At 48.1% G+C, this 13,175-nt stretch overlaps 1 protein-coding gene across 1 annotated transcript in view; it reads right to left on the bottom strand.

The window, feature by feature from the left end:
- TMEM132D (transmembrane protein 132D) overlaps positions 1-13,175 on the bottom strand; it is a 178,062-nt gene that overhangs the window by 60,514 nt on the left and 104,373 nt on the right. The window contains exon 4 of the mRNA XM_014272018.3: positions 6,003-6,186. Coding sequence (XP_014127493.2) covers positions 6,003-6,186 — 184 coding nt within the window. The remainder of the gene's footprint in view (positions 1-6,002; positions 6,187-13,175) is intronic.

The following is a 13,175-nucleotide window of genomic DNA, read 5'->3' as shown; positions in this document are numbered from 1 at the left end:
ATTTTTAAATTCAAAGCTGGTTTGCCTCACAAACACTACAACCAGAATTTGGAATTTTTACCCTGAATTACAATGGAAAGTCTCATCACTGTAGTGTATTGTCTTTCTTTATTGAACTGTGTAAGTTTCATATTTCTATATAACATAACAATTATTGGGTTTTACAGCCAGTTGGAACATTTGGAAGTCCAGCCAGTTATTTTCAAACTGTCAGGACTGATTTTCAGGCCAGGTATAGAGCGGTTTCAATATTGATGTTCCCTCTGTTTGGAGCTGATGGGTGGAGGAAATAGAAGTTTAGCATTGCAGGCAAAGTCACTTTGAACTGTAACTGCTGTGTCTCCAGGGGAGGAATTCTGCAGAATCCCACTCCAGGGTAGTGATTCTGTTATTTTACGATAAAACTACGAGTAAGTGGTATGAAAAAGAACCAGACTTTTTTTATTTAACATTTACATTTCTTATATGCCTATAATTTAGTCTCTTTAAATGTCAAGCTTTTTAAAATGAGCACTTTCCACATTTTGATGTTGTTGGGTTTTTTGGTATTCTCCTCACAATTAGAAATGACATCAGTGATTATAAAACAACATTAGGTATTCCAAAATCTCAGCTGCACAGATTTCCTGTTTCACTCTTTCCTCATCCCTTCTCTGAAGGTCACAATGGAAGTGAAACAGATGTGCTGTTACAAAATCTATTTCTCTGCATTCAGGAAGCATTCAGGTCTGAGATCTTCACCCAGTCTGGGGGATTTGGGTCCCTGTGCTCTCCCTCTGTGTGATATCCACTGCTCCTTCTGCACGGGGAGCAGCACCAGGCTCTGGGGGCCCTGGGAGCCACCAAAACACCCCTGTGCACAGCTGGAACCACTGTGCTTGTGCTGCTGCTGCTGAGAACACCTGGGAATGCCTAAAAACACCCTGTGCTCACCCTGAATTCCTGAGCACAGTGCTCAGCCTGAATTCCTGTGCTCAATCCACTGGCCCTGATCCTCTGACTGCCATCCTGCCTCTGAGAACATCTCACAAAGGAAAAGGAATTCTTAAAACCACTGGCTTGAAGAAGGATGGAAAAGTCAGGGAATAATTCTCTTAATTGACTACTCTTCTTACTACTTGTAATCTAGAGGAAATCTAATTAATTCTACATGAAGAACCACTATTCTGTGGTGAAGTGTAATTCCTGATCTCTGGGGCTTCAGCTTACCAGTTGTCAAATTATCCAATTACACACTTGTTAAAATCCATTTTGGGGGGATTTTCATGGCTCATAAATAAATAATTTCAAAACCTTAAATCCCCAGGAGAAAAAAAAAAAAGGGGAAAAAAAAAAAAGGAAGCCCCCAGCCATCAAACTGTACCTCAAAATTAGGAAGAACATCAAAAAATAATGTCAAGAAGCTGCAGAGAGAGATGCCAGCCTGGTGTGCTCCAGCAGCAGCACAGAGGTGATGATCTATTTCAGCAGGGAGAAATGCTCTGCCTCTCTTCAGCAATGCTGCATTCAGATCACTCATCTGAAGGGAACCAATTAATGCAGCATCCCTTCATTACGCCAAAAGGGAACAATCTTTCCATAAGCACGCCAGTTGCAGCTGGGAGGCCAAGGGAGAGCTGAGCCCAGGCAAGGACAGGGCTGCTCTGGAGCCCACAGCTGGAATCGCACAGCTGGAACAGCACAGCTGGAATCCTGCTGCTCCCCACAGCTGGAGCCCCACAGCTGGAATCGCACAGCTGGAATTGCACAGCTGGAACCCATAGCTGGAACCCCACAGCTGGATCCCTGTTGTTCCCCACAGCTGCTCCCCACAGCATTTCTACTCAAAATGAAGTCCCTTTCAGCTGGCTGAAATTGGCTCCACAAAAATTATTAAATTACAAAATAATTACAAGACCATCACTCTGAAAATTCAATTCACCACCAAATTGTTTCTGTTTTAAACTCAGAACATTTGTAATAACAGTGGTTTTACAGCAGTGTGAAAACAGGCCAGCACTTCTAAACCTTGTGTCCAGAGGAGGGACAGGTTCTGGTGAAACCTGCTCTAAATTCACATCTGCCGTGTTTTCCTGGTCCTTCTACATTTCACAGCTCCAGAGCAACACAGAGATTGTCAGGGTGAAGGATTGGACTTGCCTCAAACCCTGTTCAGTCTAATCAAAGAAAACACATGTAACTCACACTTCAGAAAGAGCAGCTCTTATGCAAAGCCATTTTTCTTAGGCAAGGGTAATTGCTAAGGAAAATACGCCCCTGTGCTTGTTCCTGCTTCTCTGGAGGCCCCATTCCCAGTCCCACACCGAAGGGTGGCTGTCAGCAGCTGTGCCAGCAGCAGCCCCAGCCCTCATCCCTCAGTGCCCCCGACAGAGCCGGGCTGCTGCTGCTGTTCCAGGTGATCACAGCATCACTCAGCCCCAGTGCAGCTCCAGGGACAAACCTGACATTCCAACCTCCTGTCCTCAGCAACAGCTCCACAGGATCCCTGTGGCGAGGGGGCAGAGACAGGATGGGCTGCAGGAGATCTGCCCATGGCTGTCACTGCCTGGGGTGTGAGGAGCCAGCCACACATGTGTGTGTGTGTGTGTGTGTGTGTGTGTGTGTGTGTGTGCTGCAGCGAGCAGGGATTCCTGCAGTGCACAGTGATTCCTTCACAGCAGTGATTCCTGCACTGCACGCTCCACACAGCACCACAAGGTCTGGCTGTGCAGGGACAGAGCTGCTGCCTGCCATGGCAAATGCTCAGGACCCCAGGGTGGTCATTAATCTGCAGGGAAACCCCAAAGAAGGTGGCATTTGTTGGACTGGACATGGACGTGCTCCACTGCCAGGGGCCTGCACTCCTCATTCCACCCTGCACACAAACCAAAGCCAGGGCTGGTGGGCACAGCTGGCACTGCCACAGTGCTGAGCCATCGCTGGGGGAATGGCAACTCTGGTTTGTGGTGTGACATCTGAAGTCCTTGACCTGCCTAATTTCAGGAAGCAATAGAATATATTTCTGAAAAGAAAGTGGTTGCTGGCAATGTCACAGTGATCCAACGGCTCCTCCCTTTCTTAGGAGTAGATTTCATCCATGATTCACTAATCATTTTGATTTAAAAAGGCTCCTTTTCAGCACTGGGTAACATTTTAATTAAATATTTGAAAACTTGCCGACTACTGTAATTGCAATTTAAAAGCTATGAATTAGGAAGGTAAAAGCTTTTATCTACTTTCCAGACATCTCTTTCTTTTTCATAAAGCTGTCAGTGAAGTCGTTCGGAACATTCCCTCATTGAATTTGAGTGGGACAGAGGCTTTGGCTGACGTGATCCTGCACTGCTCAGCTGCCAAGCAGAGCCCAGGCTGCTCCCAGCCAAACAGATCCCCCAAAATCAATCTGTTCGTTTATATCCCTGCCAAGGGGGAGCCTCAGCTTTCAGAAAAGCCCAAATTTCACCCCAAAGCACCCTGGGTGTCAGCTCAGAGGGTGGGTGGGGAGAGGAGGCTGAACAGCCCCAGATTCCCACTGGGAACTGTGGTAGCCAAGCCTGAATGCACCCCCAGTCTCCAGCAGAACATGAACTATTTACCAATGACATGTGTCAGGTACAGGTATTTACAGGGCATTAATGCCCTGGGTATTTATAGAATCCATCAGAGCCAGCCACTGCCATGACAGCTGATCCCTGTAATTATTAGAAATAATTGTAGTACAAATAAAGTTTCCTTTATAATAAATAGCCTCTTTACTGCCACAACTGATTTTATTTATTTACTTGGTCTGCTTATCCAGCTTCTCATGCTGATGGTAAGTAGAACAGTTTACTAGCTGTCAACATATTCATTAAAGTTTTAAAAAGAACATCAGGAGCAGGTTGAAACAATGGCACACATGAAATTACATGTTCTGCTATAAAGACCAGTAAAAAACCAACCCAAATTATTCCTGTCTCCAAAACCAGCGAAATAACATAACACATTATTTCCATTGTGCTTCTTTCTAAATGGAAGAGGAGAAATTATTTTTAAATTTCACTTTAATTTGCAAATGCCAAGCCAGCTTTGCAAGGAGCACAGGGAAAACTGAAGTACCAAACTAATCAAAGTTGGACACCCAAAGGGCTGCATGTGAATCATCATTTCCTGAGCACAAAGTGAAGCAGGACAAAGACCTGGAGGTTGGGAATCCCCAGAGCTCCCTCCCTGGCACTCCAGTGCAGAGGAGGGTTTCTGTGCCCAGCCTGTTGGGATCCAGGGACTGCTGCCATTTGTCTGTGCCCGCTCTCCTCCCACTGTGCCCACACCTGCTGCAAATGCCACCTCCTGCCAGCTCTACAGGCTGCAGGTGACCTTTGAGCACACAGCTCTGGGCTGCTGCAGAATGGCTTTTCTTCATCTTTAATGGAAATTAAGAGAGTGAGCTGATTTGTAGCAGCTGCCAGCAGCAGCTATTTTTGTTCTCAGAGCTATATTTTGCCACTATATCACTTGATAATAAAGCAATCACGGCTCGTGGGCACACCTGAGGAGAACTCTGCTTTCCTGGGACCACTGGGGAGGAAACCTTTTATCTTTTCAATTATGTATGGAGAGAACAGAACCCCCAGCATCTCACATTACATCAGTCCCACAGCCTTAACCCCAGCAGAACCCGTGGCTGCACTGCAGGGCTGCACTGATGCCCCAGCCCAGCACGTTCTGGAGAGCCTCTTCCCTCCCAGCACAGCAGCAGAGGCTCCCCAGGGCTCAGCAGGAGGAAGCAGCCATGCAAAGGGTGGCACAACTCTCATTTGTGAGCCACCAGGGAGAAAAAGGGGGCTTGGTAAAATAAAGAACCACAGCATCTCAGTGGTTGCAGTTGGTAAATACAAATAACAAGAGCAGCCAGTTCTGGGAGTCTCAAAGTGCAGAGAACACCTCCAGTCCTCAGTAATGGCATAATTAACTTGCTATCACCAGGCAAACATCCAGGTTACATTTTTTTAAATGCTTTGAGATTGATTTTTGGTTTTCTTTCAGCACTAAATAATAATGTGTCAATATTTTCTAACAGATTGCCTGAGAACAGAAATGAGGCACAGCCAGACCTGACACAAGTGTGCTTCATCTCCAACAACACAGAAATGTGAAACGGACAGCAGAGGAAATGCACAGATTTCTGACTGTACTTGAAACTTGGGTATCTAACAGGCATTTTTAGGTAAAAACAAGGCTGAAGGATCAGGCCATTTTCAAGTCCTGTGGTTTCCACTGTGACCATGGGGTGCCTGTTTGAATGCATTTCTGTGGAACAGACAGCTGGCTACACACTGCATTTTGTGCTCCCGACTAATTCAAATTAATCAGAGCTCATGCCACTCCTTTCATTTCTTCTCTCACTCTCAAATGGACATGGAGTCAGGATTCAGTGGCAATGCTGTCTCTCAGGATTATTGTGTCCCAGCCCAAGGTAAGAGCACTCAGATCAGAGATGCACCACGATGGAGGAGTGCCTGAGCACACCTGGTGCTGCACCCCAAAACCTTCTGAGCAGGGAAATGCCATCAGCTCAGCTCCTGCACCCAAAACCCTCCTGAGCAGGGAAATGCCATCAACTCTGTCAGCTCCTGCACCCAAAACCCTTCTGAGCAGGGGAATGCCATCAGCTCACTCAGCTCCTGCACCCAAAACCCTTCTGAGCAGGGAAATGCCATCAGCTCACTCAGCTCCTGCACCCAAAACCCTTCTGAGCAGGGAAATGCCATCAGCTCACTCAGCTCCTGCACCCAAAACCCTTCTGAGCAGGGAAATGCCATCAGCTCACTCAGCTCCTGCACCCAAACCCTCCTGAGCAGGGAAATGCCATCAGCCCAGCTCCTGCCCCCCAGACCCACTGCAGCAGCCCTAGAGCAGGAGCTGGCCTCCAAGGGAGCTGTGCTCTGCCCTCCCAAGGCAGGATCTGCCTCTCCAGGTGTTTCCCTGTGTCCCTCCCAGCTATGGAGTGCTCAAGCCCTGCAGAATGCCAAACAGCTCCTTACCATAGCCAAAGGGAGAACTCCTACCAGGTCCTTCTGGCTCACGTAGATCTTGGAGATGCCCAGGTCTGATGTGGTGTCCCCAGGATATTCCACCTGCCAGGTGATGAGCTGGGTCTCAGGCAGGTCAGTCAGCTCCTCAATTTCAAAATCAATCTGCATGATTTCAGAGGCAGGACCCTCCGCACTGCAGAAAGAAGGAATGAAATGTTCAATCACATCACTGATAAGCCAGGAATATAATTGCTTTTATATTAATAATACCTTGGATTAAGGCTCCTTCAAAGAGAGGATTTGGTGGGATGATGGATTTAACAATGAATTAATAATTTGTACTTGTTTTAAGATTTCAGGTTATTTCCCACCAATTCAAGAGGCTCAGTAACTTTGTGACTGGATCACTGTGCACTGCTCCATTTCACAGGGGAGAAACACAACCAGATCAAAGGCAAACAGAGGCTGAAAGTGCAGCCCAAACTGACTCCCAGACCCCTTCAGTGAGCACACTGCATCTCCTCCCTGCTAAAGCAGCACGTGAACAAACCTCAAGGGAATCACTGCCTGAAAGGGGAAACCACTGCACCAAAGTATTTTCTGTTTATTGAAAACACAGTCACAGAAGAGAGGTCAAAGCTCTGGATGGGGTCCATGAACAAGGGCAGCAGGGAGCAGAGGACTGCAAAACTCAGAATTAATTTTTGGCTATACTGCTACCTTGCTGTGAGTGTCAGTGGGAAGCTCCTTTTGTCCTTTGCTAAACCAGGAATTACAGATAATGGAGCTTGTTGTGAGAGTTACAAAAGTGGGTTGTCTAATAGCAGCCAGCCCTGGCAGGATCCCAGAGAGAAAAGCCCCAGAGAAGAGCAAAGCCTGGCTGGGTGTGACATTGTGGGGGCTTTGGGAGCTGTCCTTCCTTGGGTTCCAGGTTTGTCACAGAATTCCACACTTTGGGAGCTGTCCTTCCTTGGGTTCCAGGTTTGCCACAGAATTCCACACTTTGGGAGCTGTCCTTCCTTGGGTTCCAGGTTTGCCACAGAATTCCACACTTTGGGAGCTGTCCTTCCCTGGGTTCCAGGTTTGTGTCGGAGAGTTCCATACAGTAGAAATGCATAGAGGGAAGACTGGAGAGGGAATTGATGCAATTCCTGTAAAGTTTGCTATAAAAGCAGCTACTGCATGGAAAGGCAGTGAAGATTGCATTGTTAAGATGAGCTCCTTAGGCCAGTGGCATCGAGAGAGACAGAAAAATCTCAATCTCCTGAGAATGCTTTTACTCCTGAAGCACTGAATGCTGAGCCAGCTTCAGTGCTTGTGTGGAGGGAAAAGGAAAGAGCAGAATTTCTTTCTGTGGGATAATCCTCAAGGAGGCAGACTGGCACAGCACTGCTGGCATTTCTGCTGGAGAGTGCAACCAGGAAAAAAGGAACATTTCAGCAACTGATTAGAGAATCCCAAAATGCACCCAAACCCCAGCAGGCCTCCCAGCTGATGTGGGAAAAGAGCTGAAACTAAGGATTCACTTTTATGAAGACCATTTATGACAACAGCCCCAGACTGGGACTCTTCCCAAGATCCTCAGAGCTTTCCACTGTGCTGACTGAATTCAGAGCTTACCCAATGCCTCTTGAAGAGGCTGCTCTGATCATCTTCAAGGTTTGTATTTCAGTGGATGCGCTGTGCTCGTCTCTCCTGGATGGAATTTAAAGCGAGCCAAAACGGAACACATTGTGTTCAATTTCTCATTTCTTCATGTCGTGGAAAAGAGAGCAGGATTTCTAAACTAGCCCTGAATGCAGCCTCATTTCATGGTGCCCTAGGTGGGATCAGAAGCTGCCTTGTGCAGCTGTGACCATTGAATCTCAGTTCCCTGGATTGTGTGAGCAGGGCCAGCGCATTGCCATCCCTGGCAGAGAGCCTGGTGTGTGCAGGGTGTCCCTAAACCCCAGTTCTGAGCTTGAGGAGCTCTGGAATGCTCAGACAATCTCTGCTGCCCCTGCCTCTGAGAGGGCTGTGCCCGAGGCCCTGGACTGTGATGGTGCTCACAGGGGTCTGAGGGTGAGGGAAGGGACGAGGATCTGACTCCATGTTTCAGAAGGCTGATTTATTATTTTATTATATATATAACATTAAAACTATACTAAAATAATAGAAGAAAGGATCTTATTAGAAGGTTAACTAAGAATAGAAAAAGAAGGAATGATAACAAAGGCTTGTGGCTGGGCTCTCTGTCCGAGCCAGCTGACTGTGATTGGCCATTAATTAGAAACAACCACATGAGACCAATCACAGATGCACCTGTTGCATTCCACAGCAGCAGATAACCATTGTTTGCATTTTGTTCCTGAGGCCTCTCAGCTTCTCAGGAGGAAAAATCCTAAGGAAAGCATTTTTCAGAAAATATCATGGCTACCCTTGGCCAGTGCTGGCACCACACTTCTTCAGTGATCCCTGCTCAGAGGGATCTCACACCCTGCTTTGAAGGAGGCACCGTGTACACCCAGGGGCAGCTCTGGATACGGGCAGTGCTCTCAGCTGAAGGATCCCACGCTGCCCTCACCAGCTGTGCCCTCTGTGCCCCCAGCCCCTCCTGCACCTCCCAGAGCAGCCCTGCAATGCTCCCATCCCAAACCGAACCTCCCAGAGCAGCCCTGCAATGCTCCCATCACAAACCGAACCTCCCAGAGCAGCCCTGCAATGCTCCCATCACAAACTGCACCTCCCAGGGCAGCCCTGCAATGCTCCCATCACAAACTGCACCTCCCAGGGCAGCCCTGCAATGCTCCCATCACAAACTGAACCCCCCCAGAGCAGCCCTGCAATGCTCCCATCCCAAACTGAACCTCCCAGAGCAGCCCTGCAATGCTCCCATCCCAAATTGAACCTCCCAGAGCAGCCCTGCAATGCTCCCATCACAAACTGAACCTCCCAGAGCAGCCCTGCAGTGCTCCCATCACAAACTGCACCTCCCAGAGCAGCCCTGCAATGCTCCCATCACAAACTGAACCCCCCCAGAGCAGCCCTGCAATGCTCCCATCCCAAACTGAACCTCCCAGAGCAGCCCTGCAATGCTCCCATCACAAACTGAACCTCCCAGGGCTGCCCTGCAATGCTCCCATCACAAACTGCACCTCCCAGAGCAGCCCTGCAATGCTCCCATCACAAACTGAACCTCCCAGAGCAGCCCTGCAATGCTCCCATCACAAACTGCACCTCCCAGAGCAGCCCTGCAATGCTCCCATCACAAACTGAACCTCCCAGGGCTGCCCTGCAATGCTCCCATCACAAACTGCACCTCCCAGAGCAGCCCTGCAATGCTCCCATCACAAACTGAACCTCCCCAGAGCAGCCCTGCAATGCTCCCATCACAAACCGAAGCAAGCTCCATCCCTGGCTGCTGCAGGCTGCAGTGGACAGGAGCAGCCTGCAGCCATGGATATGCACGCCAGGATGGGTCACAGCAAAGTGAACACTGAGCCCAGGGCACAGCAGAGGAGAGGAAAGGGAATTTTATTCTCCTCCAGCCCCACAAAGGTGCACAGCACATCTCCTGCAGGCACCAAAGCAGTCTGTGGCCTGAAACGCTGCACAGCCAGGGCAAGGGGCACAGCAGAGCTCAGCAAAGGGAGAAATGGTCCCTGGCATAACTGGGAAACCTTCCCAGCTCAGAGAAGGGTGGCAGCAGCGCAGCTCACCCCAGCAGGCCTGAAGGGGGTTGTGAAAACCATTACACGGGAGAGAAAATTAAACTGAAAATTACTTTCTCCTAAAAAGAGGGGATGAGATGATTTATGCAGCACAAAGTGGAAAAAAAGGTGACATTTCAGACAGAAGTTAATTTTTTGGGTAAAAGTAAGGCCATGTGCTGTGTTGTCATTCAGATAAAACCCCCAAGTTTCCTTCCCTGTGTGGGAGGAAACAACATCAACCCACAGCAGATGCAGGAGAAATGCCTGAAAAGCCAAAGCACTACCACGCTGGAACAAAGCTCTGTATTTTTTAAAAAACATTTCATTTCTGATACAGATTCTGTTTAAAATGAAAAAAACCAAACCTTTTCCTATGGTATTTTCCCCAGAATGCAAACAATTTCACTAAAAGGATTTCACAAACCTTCTGGAATTTTAAGCCATTACTCCTGATACCATCACTGAACAGGACTTGTTTCCTAACCAAGAATGAGGAGGTGGAAAGGAAATCAAAGGATCACTAGAGAATCAGTCCTTCCTTCAGAATATTTGCATTTTGGTACCTCCTTCCCTTCCCTCCCCAGCCCTAGAGCTCCCCTAGAGCCCATGGGCATTGCATTTACACCCCCCTAGAGCAGCAGATCCCCAGCACTGCCAAAATCTTTAAATAAAGTGGATTTTATCCATATTTTTGCAGTGCTCCTGGGAACATGCAGCCCAGTAACAAACTGTCTTCACACCTAAACAGATTTTGGGTGGGGGAAAAAAGGAGGAGGAAACTAGAAGATATTAAGAGAAAAGAAATCACGGAGTGAAAAATCTCCTGTACCAGAAGGAATATATTTATATATATATATCCCATCTATATTTAAAGTAGCCAGGAGAGAATCCCAATAATCTTTTAGTTTATTTTCACCAAGAAAAGATTGTCTGTCTAGTCTTTGCTGAATTCTTAAAAAATATCCACAACCCTGGTCTCAGGAGAGACAATCCTTTTATTTGTGAGGGTTTTCTGTTTGTTTTAAGCAGCCTTCCCATCTGAGTCAAACTGTTGTGGCAGGAGGGACATTTGCATTCCTGTCCACATTTGCTGGAGCCAGAGCTCACATCTCTGCAGAATAAACAGCCCCTTGTGATGCACTGAGCCCTCTGCTCCGTGTGCCACAGCCCCTCGTGCCGGGGGTCCTGCAGGGACCAACGGGCAGCGCCAGGACAGGAGCCCACAAACACCAGGGCTGGTGCCCAAAAAGGAGTCACAGCATCCTGTAACCCTGTCTGAGCAAAGGGAGAGCCCACGGGCATTCCCCATGGGTCTCTCGGAGGAAATTTTGGAGGACGGAGCTTCCTTTTTATCCCAATTTTATCCCAGCCACATCTCCCTCTTTCTTTCCCCACTGCCTGAGGTGCTTGAGAGGAGCAGACCTCCCAAACCCCTAATACCCAATGCCCCTTTTCATGTATAACCTCCCTTTTCCTCTCCCTGTGCCACCCAGTGAATTTCCTATGGAATCCATGGTTCTTCCCATTATTTCTCACCTCTGTGTATCGAACTTCCCCTGCCAGCAGACCCTCAGCTGGTTTGCAAAGACAAACCCCTCTCATTCCCTTCACCCATCAGTAGGGTCCTTCCCCTGTTTCTTGTGTCTCTCAGTGCAGTTGTGCCTTGCAGCAGACCCAGATTTGTTTGTAAATAAAATCCCTGACTCCTGCAGGAGCCCTCTGGGGCTGGCCAGGCTGGGGCAGCTTCTCTGGGTCCCTCTCCCAGGCACCACAAGGTAAAACCCCCACAGTACTCTTACAGAGAGACATTTCTTATTTAATGAATCCAATCCAATTGACTTTTTCCTCTGCTTTCCAAGCCGGAGTGCAATCATGAATATTTTTCACCTTGTTTTTGGAGAAAGCTTTTACACCTGCGATAACAACTGCAGGTTTTCCGTGGACTGTTTGTTCCTACAACTGGTACTTAAGGTAAAAAACCAAATGCTGCAGGAACTGCCAGGAGCAGGAGTTCCAGCAGGCAGGGCAGTGCCTGCCCGCACTGAGGGGCTGGCTCAGCTCACCCAGCCAGGCTGGCATGTGCCAGGCCAGGCCAGCAGCACCCACAGCTGCCCTGGCACTCAGAGCAACAGCTCAGAGCTCACCCAAAGAGCAGGAATGTCATTAACCCAAACCAGCAGCACGGTGCAGCACACCGACAGCCCATCCTCCACACATCACACAAACAACAGCAACTAAAATATTTTAGACAGGAAGGTGAGACCTGGGGCTCAGCCCATCCCAAGGTCAGAGAGGGCACTCTAAACCCAATGTCTGCAGAACCTATGGCACTGTGCTACAGTAAAGATCATTGCTCACCACTGATGGATCAAGAGAAGGTGGTACATAAAGCACTACATTAAAATTTAACTTTATTCAGTGTCATCTTACTATTAAAAATTCAGGATAGGTAGACTGAAAAGTCATTTTTCTGTGGGAATCACCATATGAAGTGAACCAACTAGCAAGAAAAATCACCAAGAAATGAGTCTGCTAATCATGTAATAGAGTTATTTTTAAAAATTGATCCATCTCTCTGGAGTTTGACATCAGTAGTGTTGGTTGAGAAATATTTGCTGAATTATTTATTTGACTTTTATTTTTTTGCTATTGTCAAATAAATTATTCACTATATGATTTTCCAGCTGTTGATAGCACTTTTCCCAGATAACTCAATTCAAAAGTGAGCAAAAATTAGCAAACCTCTTAATAGAATATCAATTTAAAATATAATTACCCACCGAGCCAGCAGTTCAGTTCAGAACCAGGGTTCTGAGCATCCTGTGGTGTGGCAGACGCAGAGATCATTTCCCACATGGTGCCAAGGGAAGGGTAAATCACGCTGATTTATCCCATGTGATAATCCCCCAATAAATGTGATAATCACCCAGCAGGCAGGGACTCAGTCTCTCTGCAGCCGCCCCACGAGCAGCACAGCCCCAGCTCCTGTGCAGGAGGCAGAGCTGAAGGATACAAAAATGCTTTTACTGACCGTGCAAAGCCCAATAAAACCCTGCAAATACACTGGATCCAGCTCTCTCCACCCGCTGCTTTACTGTCCTCGGCACAAAAATCACTATAAATGTGGGATAACTGACTGGTAATGTGGTAGAACTGCAGAGGAGGCGGGCACAGAGGTGCTCCCAGCTCAGTGTCTGCCGCTCCAGCCCAGCTCACCCCACACTGTACCGGATAGCCAGGCAGTGTGGAGATGGCTGGCTGAACAGGGAAATGGAAAATGAGCCACAGCTGCCATGGCACGGGCAGGACAGCCAGGCCTAAAGGCTCCCGTCAGGAACAGCTCAGCACACGAGGCAGGAGGGGCTGCCCAGTGAGAATTCACAGCATCCCCAGAGCTGAGCTCCGGATCAATAGCACTCTGAGCATTCCTAAAAGAGCTCTCCATGTCTCATTCACACACAGTTTGGCAGGCTGTTAACACCCTCACAGC

The sequence above is a fragment of the Zonotrichia albicollis genome, chromosome 18 (assembly GCF_047830755.1).
Source record: "Zonotrichia albicollis isolate bZonAlb1 chromosome 18, bZonAlb1.hap1, whole genome shotgun sequence".
NCBI lineage: Eukaryota > Metazoa > Chordata > Aves > Passeriformes > Passerellidae > Zonotrichia > Zonotrichia albicollis.
This window is presented reverse-complemented; position numbering and strand designations above follow the sequence as displayed.